The sequence below is a fragment of the Lepisosteus oculatus genome, chromosome 4, assembly GCF_040954835.1.
Source record: "Lepisosteus oculatus isolate fLepOcu1 chromosome 4, fLepOcu1.hap2, whole genome shotgun sequence".
Lineage (NCBI taxonomy): Eukaryota > Metazoa > Chordata > Actinopteri > Semionotiformes > Lepisosteidae > Lepisosteus > Lepisosteus oculatus.
In genome coordinates, this window is record NC_090699.1 from 26,386,176 (window position 1) to 26,411,724 (window position 25,549).

Genomic DNA, 25,549 nt, shown 5'->3' on the forward strand with positions numbered 1-25,549 from the left:
TGGAAAAAAAATTAGATGCAATACAAACATTGCTGAAGTATATAATCTGCAATCATGCACTTTTAAGCTTGGTTAAACAGTTTGATTAGATTCCTTAAGGCAAATAAAGGATCTATATCCAGCAAAAGCAGGTTTCCTAACCTCTTAATTTTAGATAATTTCATATTATCTAACTTTATTTTTAAGATAAGCAGTACAGTGCAAATTCATGTAGCTGAAAACTGAAGAATTCAAAAATTTAATTCAATAAAATGCACGCAGAAAAAAGCATTAAAAAGATTTTAAAGACATTTTAGTGATTGGAAAAGAATTCATTTTTATTCTCATCAGTATATTTCACAGTACCAGATGCAGTGTAAGCCATAGTGTTTGTGGCAAAAGGAAATTACTGGCTAGTGTGAACCTGTAACACAAGGTTAATAGACTTTCACACTTGGAAAATGATCCTTGTGGTGCCTCCCTGTGATTGTGATGTTCTCCATTCTCAGTTCAGATGGCATACCTGGGAGGGTGTGAATGCATGAACTGCAAGACTTCATTGGATAAGAAACAGATTAAAAAAAAATATTTTGCAACTGAAATATTTTTAGAATGATCCAATGTAAGAAATAATACACTTGCTTTTAATGTTTATACAGCTATGCAAATATCCCATTAGCAAAAAAGCATCTGCAGTTATAATACAATTGAAATGACACATTAAATACACTTCCAGTAATTTGTAAGTATGCACGGAAAAATACATACTTAATGCTTGATTGTTTTTTTTTACTTTGTGTCACATTCACAATCATAAGCATTTCCACTAAAGATGGTCCATTACTGAAGCTTGAAGAGATAATGATTTCACAAAGTAGTTCACAAGATACCAAGATACTTGTTTTACATACTCATCTTATGTGAACACAAAACTCAGTACATTGTTTTCAATCTATTTACATATTTTTTTACAAAAGATCTTAGATATTAACCATATTATAAAATCAAATAACCATAACAAATATACTACAAAGCAAGTGTACTCTGATTACAATTCTACCACTCACAGCAGGTTTTTCTTGTTTCAGGATACTGGTGCAGAAATGCTTTTGTTAAGCTACTTTAATCTTTAAGCAAATATCACGCATGATTTATATAACACTTTGCTTAAGATACCATCTTTGAAATCCAGACTTGATTTACACAGCTGGCAAGGACAGAATTACTCATATAGGAGTCTTGCTATTTGCTAGCATTGTGCAAGCAATAATCCGAATGGGTGCAGAGTTGAGAGTTTTATCTCAGTCACATTTTTCTGCCAAGATTGTAATAAGCACAGGGGTTAGGGGGTCTGGGACACCTGTGGCTACGGCAACCAAACAAAATAAGGCCTTTGATTTTGCAACTGCAAAAATCCACTCTTTGAATGCTCATGACATTCATTATTTGTTATGAAGTCTTGTACCGAAAGAAATATCTTTCTAAATATATCAACAGGAGGAGATAATGGTTAATAGTACAGCAGTTAGAAAGTAATTTGAATCAGAAATTGTTGAAAAGATGTTTGAGTAAAAAAAATGGCATCAACATAATGTCATATGCTATTTTGTTGATATAATTTCATAATGATGATGGATTTCCTCAGTACAGGCATCTCAAATTTGAAAACAGTTACATACCTCAGGATTTGCTCTGATACTGGTTTGTTCTGAAACTTAGGGGGAAGCTCCAATATTGGCTTGACTGTGAAACACTGGATGTCTATTCAACAATGTTAAGGTAAACATTGAGAAAAACAACAGCTCTTTCCTCAAGAAAGACAACAGGCACTAAAAATAAAAAAGTAATTTGCAAGTTATTTGCAAGATTAGAATTAACCTAGGAAGGAACACTAAGTGGTTTTATAGAGATATCAAATTTATTAATACTTCTTTTCCTAAAATGTCTGGCTGGAATGCATATATTTTCTACGGAAATATTGTCTTTTTGAAAAAGCTTCATACATATTAATCCAACAAACGTTTTTCATCTTAAACCACCAGAAAAGATATTCCATATAATAAAGTGGACTTGCTCCAAAATTTTTAAAGCAGGACTTATATAAAAAGATATATAATATCAAAAGGTAAACAAATTCCATACAATACATGAAAAATAATAAAACTGGGAAATTGTGATTATGCAGGTTCTGAAATGAAACATGTCCAACATTCTACACAAACTTCACTGTAAAAAATTGACCACATCTTATAAAAGAAATGTAAGCATAACAGTAACACCATGATGTATTTTAATCCAACAATTTGTCTGTAAATTCTACAAATATGCTTGCTGAAATGCATGCTTGAACACTCACTCACGATTAGCATAAGAGGTTAGCATGAATGTGGACAACTGTGTAAGAAACATGAGAAGCAGTTTGATACCACCTTTGCTGTGTTTCCACTCATGCCTTCCTCTGTCTGAATTTAGACACCACTAAAGCTTGGCATATAGCAGATTCTCAAGGATACACTGTCCGGGGGAATTTTTAATGTCTTCGTTTGGTGGAGTTGTCGTCTTCATTTTGTCTGCGTTAGGGAACTGAGTTAACAGTCTTGCCTCAAAGTCTTCCCTTCGCTCATACTCCTTTCCACGGTAAATGAACATTTTGTTCTGAAACCAACAAAAACAACACAATCAGGCACAAACAGTGCATCACCGATGACAGGATCAAATTCATAAATGACTTTGCAAAAACATGTGAAACAAAAGTATACATCAAAGCTTCTTTTTTAAACAAAGTTTTTTTAGTACACTGAAAAATTGAAACAAAATTGTTGAACAATATTAAGAGAACTTTCCAATGACATACTTAATTAAGGAAACTGCCACCAGCTGAAGGCTCCTTGCAATATTAGCACGAAACATTCGTTCTGAGATAGTGTTATTTGAGGTAAAGTATGACTTGCATGACAAATTGGCATCAAACACTACCCTATTTGCCTCATAAACCTTTAATTAGCCTTCCAAAGATTAGAAACCCATAATGATTGTGAGGATTTTTTTCCCCAGACGTACAAAACTGGTGATTTTTAAGAACTGAGCAGCCAAACAACCTTATACAAGCTAAGTACAGTATACTGCTACAGATAAAGCATTTAAACTGTTTCACTTGACACCAGTCAGATTTCATTAGGTTCAATCACCTCATAGCCTGTGCCCTACAGAATCAACTCTCTCACTAATTAGGTAATTTAGTAATTTCACAACAGTCAAAGTCACTTGTGTGTATCACAGTCTGTCAAGAATAATTAACTAATCAAATACAGAAAACATGCAATCAATACATATGCAAAATACATATATTTCTAAAAATATGTGAGCCTAGATAGGGTTATAATATTTCTTTGACGCTCAGTGTGCATACTATCATATCAACAGGATATGTGAAAATAGTCTTCTTGTGAACTCCAAAATGGATGCCCAGTTTTCTTTGCTGTCAATCTACAGTTATAACTCTTCTGGTATAAAAGTTCATTTGACCAATTAACTACATATGTGGTATCATTCTAGCAAACATAATTAACATCTGCTGTTCCTCTGTATACCAAGATGGCTGCATGATCTCAGTTTTGTTCTCACAATTCAAATACACATTGCAATAATTTCCCCACCCCCATCAGATCAACTGCTTCAAGAAATGCTGTCAAATACGTGAACTGCTTCTGTTCAAGCACTGTTTGGCCAATTAACACCACAATTTTGTTCACACCATTCAACAAATGATTGAAAGGTTTGCAGGTTTAAAAAAGCCTACAAAATACAAAAAGCCTGTTTCAGACTTACCTTTAGTTCACATTCTACTCCCACAGAGGGTTATCACCCGTTAGGCACAATGCACGCCACTCAACTAACTGCCCTTCTAAAAAAAAATCTGGTTTAATTTCCGATGTAGTTCAACTGGCAAACCATTCCTTGGCCTGAGGGGTGAGGTGTATGATTGTGTTTAAACTGCTCTCAAAGTGGTGAATGGAGTAGTCTTCTACAAGATGGAGTGCTGTCTGCAGCTCTCCTGCATTGGCAAGGTTCCAGGAGTACATGCCGGCTCTCAGACTCCGAACACCAGTTCTTTGGCAATTCAGCCAACATCACTCCTTAGATGGCTCAGCACATGTAATGAGGGGGATTGAGCTTGGCACCATTAGCTGCAGTCTTCTGGCTGGTTGGGCTTTTGTCCATTTGTTGTTGAACTGTTATATGATGACTGTAGGGATTCCGGGAGGTTGTGATGCAGTGGATATGTTTTCTGTGTGACCACCTTGAATGTGGATTGTCTGGTGGCAGCTTCACGCCTGTAGTGATGGGATGTCAGTGAGGATAGGAATGTTGTGTGTAAGTGTGGGTTTTAGACAGTCGTAGATGAATTTGGCAGAGCTGAATTATGTACAGTATATCATCCTTTGTTTATGAGTGGGCATTTCTACCTCAGGTGGATGCACATTGTGCTGCACAGGAAGATAAAAGTTTGAATGTGGAGGAGTGAAGGGTTGTGAACTCTGAACCCAACACACAAAATATTGGTAGCAAGTTGACTCTGGCAGACAGCTATGGATACTATACATCAGTGGAAACTGTAGAGGCGGTCAAGCTTCACTTTGAGGTAGACTGAAGTGCTGTAGATGGGGATGGGCAAGCCTTTGAATATGATGTTTAGCTGTTTGCAAACATTTGTTATTTAGGTGTAAAACACAGGAGATGATCTATTGCATATTTAACCATAGGTGCCAGAGGTGGCACGAAGTAATTTTTGCCTATTAAGTTCAGACTTGGTAGGAATGACAATGTAGTTACAATAAGACAAAATAGACTTTTTGCATAATGCCTGACCAACACTGCACTCTTTTATCCTAATGCATTACAAATTACTCTTAAGCAAAAAACACTTTGCCAATCAATTTGTTTGCTTAAACAGAAACATCTGAATGACCCTTTTTTCTTCTTTATTGCTGAAGATTCAGACTGTTTCTGTCTTGGGAACAGCTGGGCCAAGTGAATTGACTTGGCTGATTTCATCAACACCTAAACCTCCTTCAGACTAGCACCTCACAGGATGCAGCTATTCTTTTTGTGCTAGGTCATCGTGTGCTTGTGCTAACACAAACAAGTTCAATATAACAAGTGTTTGGCTGAATAACTCTAAAGTTAGCAGGTAACATTCTAACGGCAATATACTGACTGTAGGCAAAAGGAGATATCCAGGTAAATGAAGATGACCCACTAAGTGCAATATTTACCTACTGTCACTATGTGGCCTGTACTGCAAGCTGGTAATGTTAAAATCTGTTACTAACACATTGGTTTAATGCTTGCACTTTTCAAGTCTTATTATCTGTTATGTACATGAAATCCATTGGATTAATTGTTTTAATCAGATTGACAAAACTGTATAGTCACTCAAACAAAAATTGATTGGAGTGGAAGATGATTAAAAAGACAAGAACGAAGGAACGTGTTTATTTACAAGGCATGTACAACACAGAAGAGTCAGAGGGCACCAGAATAATACACAGACTACATAACCTGAAGGCTACATGCCTTCTGCCTTCTTGCCTTTATACTTGCATGTATCTTTTAAATTAAAAATGCAAAAACGAAATAAAAATTCTGGTTGCCAATGAATCTAGCAAAAGTGGTATAAATGCATTATCATAATCTGCATATCAAGGGCCTAGAATTAATTTGACAGCAAGCTCTTGGATTCTTTCCATATATTTGCCACTGAGAACTGGGGTCATTTCAGACTTCCAAATAACATTGGCATTTAACTAAATTGGCTGACTGAATCCACTCCAAATGGATTTTAACTGTAAGCTACGGATACAAAAATAAACCCTCTTCTTTTTAGCAGCACATACTACAAAATTAAAATTGTGACACTGACAACAAGAACAAATGTTAAACTACACCTGTCCAACTTTACTAAAAGCTGTATGAATATGTATAGAGTTTCAGTTTCATCATAATTAGATGATGTAATTATATGATGTAATTATGACTTATGAAAAACATCAACTTCAACAACCGCAAATTAAGATATGGAAATACTCTTTACTAATTCTAATGGAAATAGAGGCCAATCCCTCATACTTCTATACCCAATAAAAATAAAAAAGCACACAAACTGTTTACATTCTGGAACAATTACTTAGGACATTTTATTAATTAAATAATAGTAATCAAGGTTATGAATAAAGCCATAGGAGTCCTACAGGAAGATGCACTTTTACAATGTTTTAGTGGGATGGGATGGGATCAATGGAGGTTCAGCTTAATAAGGACATCTTATACTGAAACTCAGCAAATGTTGTCAAAACTGAAGAAGAGAGGTCAGCAGGTGTTAAACAGCCACCAATGGGTGACATTTCCTTTGTCCAAAATTACATGCCAAGCACTGCTTTGTGCATTAGACCAAATTGGCGACAAGAGGGTAAAAGGAGTTGATAAAAGCTTGAATTTCTACCTTGAAATGTCTCCTCTGAAGAACTTATCTTACTGTAATCACCATAATATGAATGATGACAGAGTAGAGGAAGACATCAGACCATTGTTCTTCAAGCTGGCAAGTACTTAATTTCAAGACCTATGGTGCAGTAAACATCGTTTTTGCCCATGGCTACTATTCCACTGAAATGTTTCAAAAATTACATTTATTGGGATACAAAAATGAGAATTGTTATACAGAAAATATTTTTTTTTCAGAAAAGCGATCACATCAACTTGAATATGGAAGGTAATGTCACCCCCACTGACAGCTTTAGGAACATTTCTCTCTCCTGTTTGAGGTAATTGCTTTCCATTTTACCTTTCTATTTCCAATGTTTTATTTTTCAAAATCTCCATCACCATCTCTGCCTCCACTGCCTAATTTTAAGTACAGTGGTGGCTGTACTTAAAAAATGAATGTGGAGAGACATCCTGGACAATGTTTTTTTTCTGCAAAAATATTTTTGTAAGTACTACGAAAGGGGACTAGCACATTAAATCTTTCACAATAGTTTTTCTTTTGTAGAATTTAGGTAAATAAAGCAGGTTTCCAGTGAGCTAATCAAGCATATTTATTTTAAAAGCTTTCTTCAATAAAAGAACCCATTTCTGAAAGATGGCTACAAAACTGAGAGCACAGTTCGAGAACAACAAGTTAAATTTCTTAAAGATAATCTAAATACAAGTGCTTCCAAATTATTTGGGGAAGCAAAGTTAAAACTCTTACTACTGTTTTACAGTCAACCAATATTGTGTTTTTGATCATGAAGATTAAATGATTAAATTACATTAGAAAATGATGAATACAGCATGTTTTATTTTTGGCAATGCATACATTGGATCATATTAGAACAATAACATACTTTGTGTTCAACTCGGTGATTTCACGGGACCATAAGTACTTGACACATTCACTATAATTTTCACGGTGTAAATGTCAGTATTTGGTTGATCATCTCTTTGAGGCAATAACTGCATTAAGCCTGTGACTCACTGAGCTCAATAGACTCTTTGTATTATGTCAGATGCTCTGGTGCAGTCACACTGAGGTCTTGCCTGTTCGTAGGATGCTCTGGTATCAATGTTTCCTTCAGCATGTAACATGCATACCCAGTTTGAGTTCTTTTCTTCATCCACACTAACTTGTCCATCACTCTGGTAAAGGTCTTATCTATCCATAAAAGCTGGTGTCAAAACTCCCGTTGTACTTCAGAGTAAATCTGTCTTTTCTGTTCTTGGTTTTGATGAGAAATTTACATCTCGTGGTGTACGCTTTATAATTCTGCTGTCTCAATCTTCTGTGAACTGTAAATTGTGATACTTTCACCCCTGCAAGTTCTGGAAGTTATTAGTGATTTCACTGACAGTTGTTTTAGGGCTTATCTTGACAGCTCTTATAATTTTTCTGTCATCAACTGCAGATTTTTTAATGACTTTCTGTGCTATGAAAGGCTTCAAAAGACTTTCATTAATCATTATTAGTATTAATTATTATTCATTTTGACTTTTGACTACAGACAATAAACACTATAATCACAGTGAGACACGCTGATGAGGTATTCACAGGTCTTTTATAAATACTTAAATACCCAACAACAAACAATTGTCCCTAAACTTTTTCTCATTTAAAATAAAGAGGTTAAATATTAGAAATGTATTTAATTGACCCAAGAGAGTAAAACTGAACTGGATTAATACAAAAATACTCACCTGTTATATTTTAATTTTAATTTTACAATAAATATTATCGATACAACATCAACATAATCATTTTTCTTCTTATTATTATTCAAAGTAAAAAAAACAGTTTAGAATTCACTGTCCTAATACTTTTGGAGGGCATTGCATGTAATACTAATAATAATAAGATTAGTTGCCAATTCCTATCTCTTACACACTCAATCTACTGTTTCATTGTATTCACGGGAAGTTTCAACAAAGAAATTTCTCTTGCAGTTTTCTTTTAGGGATTATCATGAAACAACAATTTATGCCAATGATTGCTATTTTATGCTTGTACTTTTATCTAAAGCTGTACAGAACCAGTACTTGAAACCTCTCACAATGCTGTTCTGAAATGAGCTGAATGCAAAGCAGCACTGACAGGCAACTGAAACGACCTTGAGATCCCTTTTTGTCGACAAACCCTGGTTTATTAGTCGCATGCGTGTGGCATAATTGGGTTCTTTATATTTTCTTAAGACCAAACCAGAGTACAAAGCTGAAGCAGATCGTTTCATGAAGCAATCATATTCTCATTATTAGAATGCACAATTACTTGGCTGCTATTTCAGATAGATGAGTAAATTACAAGCAAACCCAACAGTGTATACAAGACCAACCAGTATTAATAAATGAGCCCAACTGCACAGAAAACCAAATATACTCACCTCTCATTAAAAAAGCTTTCTGTTTTATTACCATCACTCTGTGACAGAATGATGCTCAGGCTTCGTTCCACAGTACAGTATTTCCTGATAAAATGCTCCTCATTAAACACACACCTCATTATAGAAAACAGATCCCAGTTTCCAAGGTTGATGTTATAAAACAGAGACTAGAGAGAAAGACTGAATCAAATGGTAGTGACTCCTTAGGCTTTATTAAGTATATTACCCACTTCTAGACTTAAGTCAGAAGTATGACAGAGATGTTAAATTAAACTTTGAAAGCTTTAGTAAAATGAAGTACTGCCAGCTTGGCATTTATTTATTGACAGAATTCAATCTTAATTGCAATCTTACATTTTTTGGTCCATTTGAACTAAACAGTGAGAAACATTGTTTCTGCCTCACACTGTGAATGAAAATGCTGTTTATTAAACAAAGAAGCAAAAACTATCATTGGATATCAGATGCCCACATGAATTCAAAAGTAGTGCTATGTTCTTTCCTCCTACCTTTTCTTGCCACCACTGACATTGGAAAAAAATAAATAATGCAACTGACATAAGCTATTTTCCATATTTTATGAGTAAGGTGAGACACTACTAATAACAAAGTAAATATGAAGCAAAAGGTTTCATATTCAATATCACATTCTGGAGATACAACCTTGCTTCCTATTGCTTTCTCTAGTTCTCACTTCAGTAATTGATTGTACCAATAAATACCATACCCTGCATTGACAATATATACCAGGAATCTTGCAAGTTTACTGTATGAAAGATATGCCTTGATGTCTTATAAATTCCCAGGAGCCTTCTTAATGGTGGAGGTGCAGTAAAATGATCACATATCTCACAGATCCAATTTCTCTTTTTCAGGGTCTATTTTACGACAGAAGAGGTACATGGGTCCTAAAAGGCATTCAAATTAAAACTGATACAGAAATAAATCAATATGTTGAGTATGTTCAATCTGCCAAAGTTGCCATGTTCATTCAGTCCCTGTCTAAGAGGTGTAAACTACAAAAACAAGGTTTATCATATAAGATAACATCAAAAATTAACTTTTCTTTTATCTTTAAAAGCCATATCATTTCGACAGCTCTGCTCTGTATCAGAAATTGAATCTGATAAACAACTTGCAAAATGAAAATAAAATTTTAAAAGCTCAAACAGAAAACAAAAGGAGTTTCTTTTGGAGATTTTTGGGTGTGTGTTTATTTTATTTTGCTTCTGTTGACAGGTATTCAGTTTCAGAGAGAGTATTAATGATAAGTTTTGATTTTCACTTTAATTTCAGTCCAATATTATTTTTTAAATACAGCTTCGTATTTAATATGTTTTAAATACACATTTTTTAAGTGGTGTATGAGATGTAGATTGAATTGCGAAGCCCCTGAAAAGATGACAGGAAAAAGTAGGAGGTCAGAGTTTTAAATTGTGATAATCATACTAAAACTTAGTCACTGCAAAGCCTTTTAATGGAAGGAACTAGGCTAAATAAATCTAACTTGGCCTGTGGCGATTTTTTATTTGAAGAATAAAACAACAGCAGTGAGTGGCTGCTGCAAAAAGATTGCTCTGTGCTCTTCAACAAAAATTGATTGCATTTTTCATACAACTAGAACTTTTTCCTCCTACAAATTCTATTTTTTAGAAATAGTAATAGTATTCTCAGTACTAATATTAGAAATCAAATGGAAAAAAAAAACATACCCCCAAGATCAGCAAAAACATAGCAAAAGTATGTAAGTCTGGTCATAAGTTCAATATGATATTTTTAGCATTCATGCACTAAAAACAGAGCAAAAGGGATTCTCAAATAAATTACTGCATCAGTAACCATCTGACTGGTGTTGTATGCATTGAAATACAGCACATAAAGTGTAAATAAAAAAGAGTTGGTGAGCTGGTGAGTTCAGTAAAGGTTTTTTCCTCCCTATTATCACAAAAGTACATTTAATGACTATGTTACATTAATGTAATATATATCATCTATTTCAGCTGAGCCCTTAATGTCATAATTTAGACCTTCCTAAGACCGTACAGTATTTGGGCACATGATTTATTTTGGCAATTCTACTGTAAGCTAATGGAAATCAGGAATTAAACATTACAAAAATGTATTACACTTTTCGGATCAATTTAATTTCCCCTTCAAACAGATGAACTGTTAATACCTTACTGAGAGATTTGTTAAGGATTATTGGTCAGGAGTTTGAGCTGTAACTCCTTTCTAAAAAGAAAAGCCACTATCCACACTATCATTATTTTATCCTACAAAGCAAACTGAACCTGTAGATTTAATAAAACCCTAGTATTCCATGTAGAATTTTGCTACAGTATGTTTCAACATAAATATCTCACATAAAATGCTAAAAGATGTTATAGTATATAATGATATACTGTATACAGTAGCATATAACAAAATATGTTTGAACTAAATGTCATAGAAATCAACTCAGTTTGTAAATACAATCATCGTACTCCACCTTTACTTTTCATATTTTAATAGCTGTTTAGTTTATGAGGTATGAAAAGGCATGTATACAGCATCTTTGCAAATGAATAAATTATAATTAATTAAAAATACAAAAGACTGAAAATATTATTTTGACTTTATGCAATTACACCTTTTGTAACTGGTCATTGAATAGTATAATTTTATTTATGAGTGTTTTTCAAGAAACCCAAATTGCTACACAACAGCACACGTGAAATACACAATAGAACCAAAAAGTGGGAAAAATATTAGGAAGAAAGAAAGAAAATGGACAGCTGTATGTTGACTTACAAAAAGACCATATAATCTTTCTACACACAAATTAATGGAATGAGTATGTCTTATTAAAGTAACTTTGCCTGGAGCTAGAAATGCACAGTCATATCGGAGTGAGACACATGTATCAAAGCTAATTTGATCACACCTCTTAAACCTAGACAAGAATATATTCCAGCAGTCTTTTTAAACCACAGACCCCCTGTAACAGATGACTATTTTTAAAACGCGTCAGTCCGCAGAAAGCAAAGGCAGACTTCCCCACATCACAGGAAGGCTACATTCCTAGAGAAATTCCGTTAACATCACTTTTGTTCACTATATTTATCAATGAATATTTGAAATATCTGTTATTCCTCTCTTCATGCCTCTTTTTCTGAAGAAATAATTTTATTTCCTACTGGCGTCCTACTCCACCCTTAGACTTTGGTGTCAAAAATGCTGTACAGTATTTAGTTGCACCACTGCTTTGAGCATATGAAGACAAACACCTTTCAGAGAACTCCAGTACATAATACCTTAGTAAAAACTTCAAATTTTTAGAAACCATAACTTCCAAAGAAATGGCAGCATACCCACAACGTTATACTCTTGATTTATAAGCCTGTAGAAAACTTAAACTAACTTTGGCCAACATGAAGGAATTCCAACACACAAATTTATACACAAAAATGCACATAATGTATATATACACAGTACACATACACATAATTTACATCACAGCCACCTTTTTCATTTGCAAGTCATCATCCTAATTCAGTGAAGTGCACAAGGGGACAGCAGCTGAACTGATTTTAAATATTGTTTCCTGCCTGCAAATGATTAGACTTTGATTCAAAAATTGTTACTAGAAGACGTAGAGCTCCAGAATGGCCTTTTCAGATCGTTGCACATGCAATGATCGAGAAGACAGCCTAATGAATTGTCAAATTAATACATTTGAAATTGAATCAACCAAGGAGTCATCGTATGGACCTCTGACACACCAGACATACCGTTAATGTAGTAGGAACTAAAAAAAAACCTAATCTATTTTAGATACATGTATGAGCAAAAATGTCAGTACGTAATATCTACAAAAGCATTTTCAATGTGCAATGAAAAATAACTGATGAAATATGATAACTGTGATACCCATGATCTAGCTTTTAAATACACCAACTATTAAAAAAAATATATACAATCAAGCTTTTTTCATAATCAAAAACCAATAAACCACTCCATAGATTGAACTTCCAATGGTTTGTCTACCCATCTAAATGCTGAGTAAATTTCTTACTGCTCCACTCAGAATAAAGCTAGCTCTCCTAGTGAGCGAAGACAGAGAATGTGTGATGGTATCATCTTTAGAGGTCTTGTTAATAGTCAAAACAGACTGGAAACAGACACGCTCAGGTTACGAGTATGTGCTTTTATCACTCACAATGTCAAAACAGCTCTTTTATAGATTCTACATTAGCATGCAAGTCCATCGAATGATAATCGACTAGAATCTGTTCTTGTCCAGGAGGGGTATTTGAAGGACTCATTGGCGCCATTCAATAAAGCAGCATTGCATGGCCTGCATAGCTGCTGGGCATGATCTACTATCCTGATATCTGAAAAACAACACCCTATACATCTGCAGTGTTCCTCACTCACGACAACTCATTGCAAATCAACATTTCTACCATCATTAAGTCTCTAGGCTTAATTTCAGGCAGACATGTAAGGTAAATAAATACTGCTTCACTACTCTCAAACACATTACATTGATACAGAAGGTCAGAATATTTTTGAGTGTACAGTATATACAACATCAATCCATTTTAAGTACTGCCGAATACATTTGTAATTATGAAATGGCTTATTAAAAAAACTGTGCTGTAAGTGAGTTGAAAGCTGATACATTGTAAGTTTTCTGTATAACACTTATTTTGCAATACACTAAACTGTAAATCCAACATTTCCCTGGTCTTTAACAGCAAATGATCCTTCTGTTTTAGGTTCAGAGAAGAAGAAACGTTTCTCTCTGTAATTTGCAGTATGCCTTGAAAAGGGGAGGCACAATGGTGCAGTCGTTAGCACTGCTGCCTTGAAGCGCTTGAGGTCCTGGCCTCAATTCCAGACCTGGGGTGTTATCTGTGTGAAATTTGTATGTTCTCCCTGTGTTCACATAGGTTTCCTCTGGGGTATTCAGTTTCTTCCCACAGTCCAAAAACATACTGGTAGGTTAACTGGCTTCTGGAAAAGTTGATCCTAAGAGTTAGTTGTGCGTGTGTCTGTGCATCTGCCCTGGAATGGATTCAGGGTCTTCCCTGCCTTGTACCTGTTGCTTGCTGGGATAGGCTCTGGCCCACCTGTGACCCTGAATTGGAAGTAGCGGTTAAGATATGGATGGATGGATGGATATCCTGAAAAGCCCCAGGAAAGGATCTAGCATTAAAATATTTTCATTTTCCAAAGCTGGTTAGTAAAACAAATGTCAGGCTCTTTGATATTTACTAATGTGTTTATAGAGTTTGTGCCTATACTGAATTCAGATCACCATCGTAGGCGAAATTCTTCTTCCTCGGGTGCGGAGCCTGTTTAGAGTGAGAGGAATGAGATGTGACCTTGACCTTACCCGCAGGAAGGAAGGAAATCCTTGTCCATAGTATCCAACAGCAAAGTAATCAGGCTTGGGTCTGATAACTTTCACAATGCTCTCATAGAACTGTGCCTGTTTTCTCTGTGGATGCAACAGAACATTTTACAATTTAGTGAAGGTTCAATACATGATCCAGTTATGACAATTGACATTTTATCTGTTACTGCTATTTTTACTACATCCAAACCTCTTCTGGACAGATACATACCTTTCTGCACAGTACATGTAACTGCTTAACATCCTACTCAAAAATGGTGTTAAATGCAAAGTAAATAATATCTATGTCTTTTAAAACTATAACTATTTATATATATATGAATATATGATATATATGAAGAAGCCACAAATGGATAATGATCATAAATGTCTTTAAAGCCTTCAGGTTATATCTGTGAGCCTACTCTTAAGGATAGACAAAAAACATCACTGTATTAAATCAGATTCTCATAAGCACAAATGGCCTATGAAGCCATTCAAAAATGTTTTTCAGAACAACTCTTTGTCTTTAAAAGAGATGCTGAATTGTTGAGCTTTATGTGCAATGAATTGTCAATATATCATGTATTTTGTCTGTTACTGGATTTTGTATTAATACATATTTATAAACAGTATGTAATATTATATACATATACAAAAGTAATTCAAACCATGTTTTATAAGCTATCCAGTAGTCGTCTGTCCACAAATCCACAAATCCACAAATATCATATTCCACTCTAACATATGAATCCATCTCACATTTTATTACCGTATCTGCTTAAGTTCCAAATGCTTATGTTTTCCTTGTGTGTGAATACTGAAGTCTTAAATCACTCTTAATTAAAATAGATGTTTTAACTAAAAATACTATGAATAATACTATGAAGACTGACTATTACTTACCAATAATGCACTTAGCTGCTCGTAGTCAAACATTTCATTTTCATATTGCTCTGCAAGTTCTTTCCCCAAAATTATGGCCTCTTCCCACATCTAATTAACACACAAAAAGGAGACAACAGTTATATATAACATATGCCAGCTACTAGTAACTAACTGAACAAGACTGACTGAATGGACTCCTCTCATTTAAATGATTACTTAGGACGTTTTTTTTTACATCTTCAATAATCGTAAATACATTTTATTAATACTGTTGGCAATATCATTTTTACCATTACTACTCTATCCAGAAGACATTGAAATTTTACTGAATGTAACATACACACAGAATCAAGCTTCTGTTCCAAACACTTCAACTTTACTGAATATTGACTTCCAGTGAAGTGATTTATTCCTCCTATTTTTGGTAACAGATTAATTCCTTGCATTGCACTTTTACAGACATTTAGATGCCATTTAGAAATGGCAATTTTGGCACTGAAGCAAATAATTATTCCAGCAAAGCATTTTAGCTGTAAGCATCCTCTCCTCTCCGTGTCAGACCTCTTAAAATATCATTGCCATCATTAGTTTTCATCATGAGAAATTAAAAAAGTGATCTGCACAGTCTGTCTTGTGCACAGTGTGCAGGGCATAGATCCGTTCCATGTAAAATACACATTTTAAGCTTTCATATCTGTGCATATTACACAGTTAAGCATTTAAACACTTCTATTAATAGACAGTGAACAAGGGTACGGAATCGACAAAGTTTTCCTTTTAAAGATGTGGTCATAACAGATTTATTAGTTTTGTCAAGAGACTGCAAAAATAAGAATGTTGGAAGAACAGCAGCGAGATCATTGATTTCTGGATCAATGCTGTAGAGATTGTGCACCCTTTCCCTTGGGTCTTGGACAGGCTCAATGAATCATGCTGAGGACACATTCGCTTGAAAAATTCTGCAAATTGTAAAATGTTTAATTTATTTTTATTTATGTGCGATAGAGTTCAGTGGCATTATTTACTTAGGTATTTGTGCATAACAAGCAGAGACTGGTCTATTTAAAGAAGGTTATTTCAGGACAAAATATCAACTACAAGACAAAAATGTTTCCAAGTCCTTGTGACAATGCTTACGGTAAAAAAGTTTAATATTGGAACCTAGGATGGGAAATTACCTAGAACATAAAGCGCTCTGGTAGAATAAAATACGCACCTGTGTCATTTACAAGACAGGAGTTCTATTGGTACAGCTTGTGTGACTGTAATACAGCTTGTTCATTAAATATTTCACATGATTCCAAAGAAGAAGCAAATGTATGTCAGAATTCACCCTTGTTTTCAGTAGGCTTGTTGTGATAGGGGGTGAACTGGGCAATAAACACATGGATTATATAAATTGTGAATATTAACTAATGCACATAGGCTGCAGTAAGGAACCTATTAATCCCTCTGGAAAGGCTTGCTCACAAAATATCTGAGTATATTCTGAAACAATTTATCTTTCAGACCAACTTAAAACAGACTCTTCAAGAAATCTCATGGAGTTAATGACACCACATCAGAGCCTGAGGTTCTGTAAAAATCGCTGGACTTGGTTGGGATCACTTTCAAGTTACCGCTTTTGTGTTGTTTTTCTAGCTTATGTCCATCAGACAGCACAGCAGAGAGAATTTTACTTATCCCCTTACACACTTCACAAAGTGATTATCACAGCTACCTACAAGCACACACCCAGGATATCAATTCATGCTGCAATACGTCTGCAGGTTAAATTAGCACAGGGGAAACCTCTACACAACCAGGCAATAGATGGGCTGACTCAATGTCAAGGAATGGCACTGAGAAGACAAATACATGCCTCTGCCCCCCACCAGCATGATCAGTAGAACTCCTTTGCAACTCCCGGCACCACTTCAAAGATAAAGCCACCAGAACATTATTCTGTGCTTACCAGCTCCTCAACAGTTCTCTTATTAAAAACACTGCAATTGGACACATGATTTTAACAAGTCTGGCGCTCTAAGACTGTTCTTCCTAGGAACTTGCCTACTTGTTAATTAACACTACTAGAGCAATACCTATCTTCCACATAGACAAGAATTTCAGACGACTTCAGAAATTCGAGTAAGCTAATATCTGGAATGTAGGGAGATTTGCATTCTCTGCCTTGTGCAAGATGAAAACATGGTCCTCGGGAGGCACTGAAGGCTACAGAGACACAATGCCATGTGCAAGTAAAAAGTAGCACTTCCCAATGTGTTATCTACACTCATCAGGCTCACTGGGCCCCGTCACATTAGGAATGAATTTCACTGAAAAGCATGGAGGTATTTTAATGCAAAGAAGCCTGGGAAGTGTCTGTTTTTTAAAACATGCCCCTCCCCTACTCTGCCCACCTCACCTTGCCCTTGTCAAAGTAATTGATAATTTCTTGGTAGAGTTGATCCTTCAGTTGTCCTTGAGTTGCTGCCTGGTAGCCATCCCGCTGAGTAAGATGAGCGGCACAAGCTTCCTCAGACCACTGCAAAGACACAATAAATAACACATCAGCGTGCACTATACTGCACCGCACGCCATCTGCCTGCAAACAGCACCCTGCAAAGCAGAGTCATGCTACACACTCAGACAACCCACTTTCACACAACCATACATGACTTCACAGCCGGTGCAAATAAAGACAGATATGGTGCAAAAGAAATAAAGCAGTCAGGCAGTGGCTGGAAATTCATAATTCGTTTTCAGACTAATAATCTTCCGGAAAGCAATGATTTCATTCTTTGGAGCAAGCCAAATCTGATTTATTGTCTCATGGATATATTAGTTTCAGACCCTTTAGGGAAATGACCATAACTTAAAGGAGGAGAAACAATGCTGTGCTGGAGCAAAAGTTAATGCTTGACGTATAGTACTGTACTATACATGCTGGGTAATAAGACATCAGATTAGTGGTAGAAACCCCCCTTAAAACAAGCAAGCCAATTTTTAGTGGTTCCTGAACCAGATAATATGAACACGCCAGCAGTCTTTTTCACTTAAAAACCACACTTCTGTGTTTCCACGCTACATGATAGGTTGCTATAAAAGCACACAGGGATATTAAGCAGCAGCTTCCATCTTTCTAGCACAGCAAATTGCCTCTACCATCTACAGAGAGACCCTGACAGGGATGAAACATTCGATTCAAATTATCAGCTTTTACAGAGGTACACACAAAGAGCAGCACTATCACAATTACCATCAAATTTATTAACTGCTGCAAGAAACTCTTTAAAAGGCCTGTCAGTCTAGCTTCATTTTCACAGCAAGATAATTGACAAATCATGTTGTTCCAAAATACCAAGGCAGTAAAGTACTACTGGAAATTACAGTATGCAAAGCAAGATCAGACAGCCTGCAGCTTTACTGTTTACTAAAACTGAAATATGGTAAAAAAAAACCTCATATACACATCCCCAACAATGAAAATCTGGAAAGCTTCTAACACATTTCCAAGGCAAAATGAGAATTTCTAAAAAAGATGTTTTAGAAGCATTCATTGTGTGAATCAAGAATCATCATTGTCGATACAAAAGGTTTCTGTTGCTAGTAAAAGACTTTTACCAGTAGAGTCATAAATCTCAAGGCCACTTTCAGAAGATGCTTCATTGACCAAAAAGCTTTCGCCAGCTAGATGGCCAGTGGTATACTCACTGTCTATGTGAAACTATCACTACATTAGTCTAAGCCAATTAGCAGCTGTGAACCCAGTTTAGCTTGTGAGATAATAGGCAAATGAAAATAAACACCTAGGACACTATAGTTTTGGACTAGGAAGGAACTCCAATGTTGAAGTTTTAACAAAAGTCGACTTACAATACAATAAGCATTGTCTTAATTCAGAGAAAGCTAGGGACCAAGACTGCTGGAACTAACAGGAAATCATTTACTCAACATGTTAGCTGCTTCCTGCAGGTCTTAATACCATCTCTGCTTCACAAAGACACTTTATTATGGGTTCTGGAACACTTATCAACCAATCAGTATGCAGTGTGCTGACAGTCTGTGTTCTAATTCAATTTTTCATGTCACTTGGCTCACAGAACTCACACCACCCTTTGACTGTTTCAGAGGAGGCAGAAAGGGAGGTGAGATTGACCAACACTATATCATGAGTTTTGAAAAAAAAAATACAGTTTAAGAATGAGAATAGACTACTGCAGTTCCAACCTCAACCAAAAGGACATGTATTTAATATTTGCAATTGTATTAAATGATAGTAGCAACAAATTTTTTTAGTGGTACCAAGACAGGATTTATACTCTTTGTTACCAATGCTTAAAGCTTTCAAATACACACATTTTATTAAAATGTAAAACATTTCCTTGACAAATTAGTAACCTATATGGCACACACACAAACATACATACAGTACACATAACCACAGTGGCTTTTTAAAATGAAAAAAATAATCTTATCCTTCCCACACAGACTCCCTTTTATAATTCAGATGTAGCCTCCATGTCTATATTTGCGTTTAATAAGATTCTATCATTTCTAATACCTTCAGAAGCTTGGCATGAAGTAGCAATGTGTAGGCTGCTTCTGTGTAGTTATCACACTCTTTGTGAAGGTCGCAGAGCTTGTAAAGATACCTGAATGCAATAAAGAAAAGTTAATTTATAAATGTCAGGAGCTGAAAAAGGAATATAACACTTGAGTACTGCAGATGAGAAATCCAAAAAGCAAACAAAATGCTGCCTTGCTAGTTTTCTTTTTTTCTTGTCAGAGAACACCTTTCAATTTTGAGCAAAGCTTTTAAGCACATGCTTGTATGAAATAAAAGAAAATTAAGAGTAATGCAAATGAGAACAGGACATTTTTCAGCCCGTATTAAGGGTGATTCAGAGCTCCAGGTATTTAATTAAAATCAAATCCAATCTTTATCAGAGATATAAAGCAAATCCAGAGACAAGATTGCCTTCACTAAAGGCTGTGGTTCTGATGGTGAATAACTCTTAACACCATAGTTGAATTTCAAAATAATACTATACAATCCCCTGAACTATAGGTATTATGTGACACACTTCTACATTTTGTCCTCAAAACCACTGATTATTATGCAGGCAGAACTATTTTAAGTACAGTTACACTACAATACAATGTACACTTCTATATAATTAGATTTAATCTTATTATTAAAATATTTGTATATGAGTATTTATACAAACTGAGGTAAGAATTAAATTGTTCTCAATGAAGTTCATAGGACTATAATTTGCAACCCATAAATCATTCATTTTAAAAGGTGTATATAAAGCAGGTTAGATATTTTTTACAACCTGGAGGACAAGTTTGCATTTTGTTGCTTTGCAGTTTATTTTCAGTCAACTTTGTATTACCAGTTGTGGACAAAAAACACAGTATTCAGGGTTGGTTAAGGCTTGCTGTGACTACAAGACTGTGTAGACAAAGGAGAATTGAGGGCCAAAAGAGGTTGGTTTGAAAATTTTCAAATGTGGTTTAGCCTTTATAATGTAATAATAACTATAGGAAATTAGGATAAGCAGATCATAAAAGCTAAGCTGAATGTTTCCAGAGTACCCATGGAAACTCACAGAAGAGAAGGGATATAACCATTTAACAAGATTTTAACTTTGACAAAACTCATTTCCAAGCACGAAAGGATGGCACCAGGGTTTAAAGAACCAGCAGTCTCTCTGCTGCTTTGTTCAAATGTCTTATAAAGCAGCAAGGTCAGGCCTGTACTGATTTAACAAGCCTTTAACTCCTGTGCCTTGAAAGGTAAAAATAAGAATCGCTGCGTGCGTACTCGAAAGCTAATAAAAGGGTGACTGCATTAGTATTCATTGACTGTATTAACAACTGTTTTGTGCATGAAGATGTATGCTATTTTAGCTTCAGGAATTTGATCTGCTAATCCTAGACACTCCTCCATTTAATGTTATGTTTAATGCAATGAATTTTCCGGATTTTACATACTGTACTGTCTTTTTTAATACTAACACTTTTATTTGAAAAAACACATTAAAAATGATAAGATCATAATAATATATTTATGAGATTACTTCTTTTATTACATCAACAATGTGTAACAGAAGAAAGTAAAAAAAACTCATAAACTGTATTTTGCCTAAACGGGGAAATTGAAACCTCCTTTCCTATATTTTTTTTATTTGCGTCTCATAAGAACAAAATATATGAATAGCAAGGTCCTACTGTAGTCAATGACAATCAAAACCAAATGACAACCCAGTTTTTAAAAACATTTTAATCATTTTTTTTTCTTTTTCGGCCTGTAATAGATCTTTATCACCACATCATTCAGTCCCTTTCAAATGTTAATGTATGTAAACTATGCAGATTTTCTTTGGAAAGCAGGGATCCATTTGTCTCCTTGTGAAGAATCAAAGCTTTAGCAAACACTCCAGTAACATACGAAGAATCTTTCATCAAACCTTTTATAAAAGAAAAACACAGCAACCATTTCCTGCGGCCTAAAGCAGAGGTTCTCAAAGTGTGAGGAGTACAGATGGACTTGCGGGGAGGGGTGCACCTTTGTGAATTTTTTAGTAAAATCCACATACACTAACAGGATTTTGACAATAATAACACTTCAGTAGAGATTCAAAATGTGAGGATGGGGTGAATTCAATAAACAGCACTTATTGAATATTTTGTCGTGTAAACTATATTAGCTGAGAGCACTTCAGAATGCTAGCTAACAGTCTGGCCACCTGCCACTCCACAGTGAGGATGATATTAAGAATAAAAGTATAATTACACAAAGCAAAAAAATCAGACATTATGAAAAACACTTAATTACTTACCTTATATACATTTCCTCCCTCTCTATTTCCTTGTAGAAGTTCTGAAACAATTAAAATGTTTTAGAAACAAATAATTTTATCACTAAAAAAGCTTAGTCATTAACTGGTTGATACAACTATCGGATAAATAACATTTTAATAATGCCTTACAGTTGGTGAACTGAACTGTAGTTAGGCTCTTTGAAGTACCCCTTCTATGAGTGTATATAAATGTAGAAGAATAAACCATCTTTTCATTGAAACATTAACTGTTAGTCCTTCCATAAACAGGAGTAGAGCCCTTGTAAGTTGCTTTTTTCCCCCAAATATAATAAGATGCTATTAATAAGCAGGAACTAATTTAAGTAAGTTTACAACAAACAAATGTAGATAAACATTACACTTGAAGATTAATGAAATAAAACATCATGAATTGTATTTATGTGGCATGGTACTGCAGCAGACTACTTTATAACCCACAAACAGCTTAACTGGTTCCAGAGTGTTAGTTCTAGAATCATGGAGTGACAGTTTCATTAGTTACGCAAAGCTAGCTCTAGAACGGTGATGTGACAACTTGATTAGTCACACAAAGATAGCTCTGGATTGCTGCTCTGACAAGCATTCTGGTTACAATTTACAAATCTTCAAAAATCTATATATCTGTGGCAGGTTAAAAACAGATTTTTTATGTATTTTTCTGTTGGAACAGAATAGTACCCAACACTGAAAATAGCTTTTGAGGGCTATATTCCAATTGCGTAGATGAAGGCATTTAAGGCATTTTCCATTCCTGGGTTTACTGATGCCACTGACTATGTACTTTCATGGAACTTCTTCATAGTGCTACAGACCTGAGGTTTTATACAGTAAGACTCGTTGAGGCAGCTTGAGCTTCAGAAATGAAACCAGTCCTCTTCCCTTTACTTACCCAACCCAAAAGGATTTCTGTACAATGATACACAGGTATTAAGATACCCTCATCAAGGGCCCGCAAAGCACAGTGACATCCCAATGGGAAGAATTACTTTAAACATGCATTATTATAACTGCTATTATTACTAGTAATTAAACATACTGTAGCAGGACATTTGCACGGTTATTGGGACACAGCCCATGGGCTCCTGAACTCACCAGCACATTGACAGTGCAACTCATACGGTTCTCTTTGTTCTCATCATGCATAATAGTTCTGTAGTCCAGCAGCCTTTCCAGGAGCCTGACGACCAGCGTGACGAAATTTTCTCCGCTCTTGGCGAGATACTTGTGTTTCCGGCAGTGCTCCAGGAGGCTGGGCAAAAGTGGTAAATATCATTGTTATTTCAATATAGATTATCAAAAAGAGCAAAACAAAACCTAGAGAAAAGGCTAAGACAAAACATACTGTTTTGTAAAAAACCCTTTGGAGTCATTAACATGTTTCAATTCTTTTTTAAGAGCACGTTTCAATTCTTTTTTTAAATTAAGAGCACAGAAAATACTGTATTGCAATAATTATTATCTTACGTTTCTGGATTCTGGCATAATCCCAGCAATTAATCACCACTTACATTTTCTGGAAAAGAACTTTGTATTGTTCGTCCCCTCTGCCTCCTTCCACTTCGTGATCCAGCTTGGTGATGATCTCGTTTTCAAACTATAATTAGACAGAGCAAGCGTAAATAATCAGTGTGGCTAATTTTTCATTTCATTAGTATGACTTTAGTGGTTCACTGTTTGGTGGGAGATCAGTGTGCATTGCCTAATCACCCTTTTTCAGCCTGATTGACTTTAAGAGCTTGCTGGAGTTCATATTAATCTATTCATTATCGGTCTCAAGTATTTCAGAGCTCTTCATTTTGAGCTACTACAACAGCTTCATTTTATCTATAGGGGATTTGCCAGGACTGGATATAAAGAAGGGTAAAGAATATACTTAGAGGCACTTCTTCAGTTTTGATGTTGTATTCCAGGAATAGGCCTGTGTGCATTGTTTCCAAAGTTAAGACTCATGATTCAGCAAACTGATATTGATTGGATTTCTCCATTCTGGCTACATAAAAACTGTTGTACAGTTCTACAACAACCCAATCGGCACTGCCCGGATGATGTGCAATTGTATAACCAAGTAGCTGAGTGTCTGTTTTGTATAGAGGCAATTCAGTACTTAAGTAAGCTCTGTATTTCATGGTAGTGAGAGGCAGTAAAGACAATATGCCTTGCCTATTAAAAGGGTCAAGATAAAGTAAAATTGATCACTTTTAGCTGCATAGAATAAGAGCCTGGCTTCAATTTAAATGAAGCAAGGTCTGACAGGCATATATAGCGTGTTACAAAGGATCCTCTTGCTTACGGTTAAAAGACTGCAATATCGTCAGTAAAGGAAGATGGACAGATTTTGGGAGCCAGCCATAAAACTATGGACTTGATTTAAACTACTTCGCTGAGCAGGTCTGGCAGGCTTACCAGACTGTAATGAAAATAGCCAGAGATTAACTTTTTTTTTGTAAATGCTACTAACTAAACCAATACCAATGTCTGAAACAGATATCTATAACACTTTACTATTTTAATAGTACAACAGCAGGGAACAATCAGGCACTGCAGTGTGCAGGAATACTAACAGCTTAACCTTAAATGAAGCTATTAGTGAACAATTCGGTGGACATAAATGTGTTTTATGGCAAATTGTCCTTACTTGAAAATCGCTGTGCTGTCAATTCCAATTATGAAGGTCAAAATCATACTTCCCTTTTACACATGCTTCAATAAGGGAAGCCTTGTGAATACCCATCTTTATTATTACATCACACATCTGTTGTGGAAACTCAGCCAGATTCCTGTTCTTGTCATTTAACTAATAATGTAGGCTAATTACATTTCTTGCATATTAGTAACACAAGAAGCAACTGTTTAATCACCTTATCTTAGATTGCTTTTGCTTCTCTGTCCAATATAGATTGTAGCTGCTTCAACATTAATAGTAAAACAAGTACTTCTGTGCAAGTCACACATTTGTGCAGCACAAACAGGAGAGGAACAGGCCTAAAATTTAATTTATTTTGCGTAGTTTTGTGATTTTCTGAAATTGGGTCAAAAATAAATTTGCTATTTCTCCTGGAACTTGTGTCTGGTCACCTTTATATGACCCAAGACCCATTACTTTTTCCCTAGGTTTTTTTCTCCCAGCGTCATTCTTCTTGGGTGTTGTGCCTCCTCAGGAGCAACAGTTTTGCACAAAGCAGGTAGGCAGTCAGAAGTTCATGTTTTACTGTAACAGGGTAACAGATAAATGGAAGGCTTTAACTACCATATTACATTTAGAAGCTGATGTGAAAGGCACAGGTTTCTTTATTTTAATTAATGTGGTTTGTACAATATGAACATAGCTAGCCTATCTGTAGCTATCCTTTCTCACTGCTGTCTGGTGTACACAATAATATAATACATAGAACACACTAGCAGATCTGCATGAAATTCTTAATTAAAAGAAATTTAATTTTTCTAATTGTTCACTTGTGTTTTTCTTCATCTCCACATATAAAATTTAAGAAATGGTAGAAAATGTCAACTAAACCTGAACCTATTTTATTTACTTT

At 35.3% G+C, this 25,549-nt stretch overlaps 1 protein-coding gene across 4 annotated transcripts in view; it reads right to left on the minus strand.

Moving 5' to 3' along the window:
• The window catches only part of dock1 (dedicator of cytokinesis 1), a 292,059-nt gene that overhangs the window by 29,825 nt on the left and 236,685 nt on the right, over positions 1–25,549 (minus strand). For all 4 annotated transcript variants that reach the window (XM_015346833.2, XM_015346832.2, XM_015346831.2 and 1 more), the window contains exons 34-42: positions 23,522–23,607; positions 23,106–23,262; positions 21,993–22,033; positions 19,706–19,796; positions 17,567–17,686; positions 15,181–15,270; positions 14,275–14,379; positions 2,493–2,634; positions 1,659–1,740 (exon numbers count right to left, since the gene is read on the minus strand). In XM_015346833.2, the coding sequence (XP_015202319.1) occupies positions 1,659–1,740; positions 2,493–2,634; positions 14,275–14,379; positions 15,181–15,270; positions 17,567–17,686; positions 19,706–19,796; positions 21,993–22,033; positions 23,106–23,262; positions 23,522–23,607 (914 nt within the window). The remainder of the gene's footprint in view (positions 1–1,658; positions 1,741–2,492; positions 2,635–14,274; positions 14,380–15,180; positions 15,271–17,566; positions 17,687–19,705; positions 19,797–21,992; positions 22,034–23,105; positions 23,263–23,521; positions 23,608–25,549) is intronic.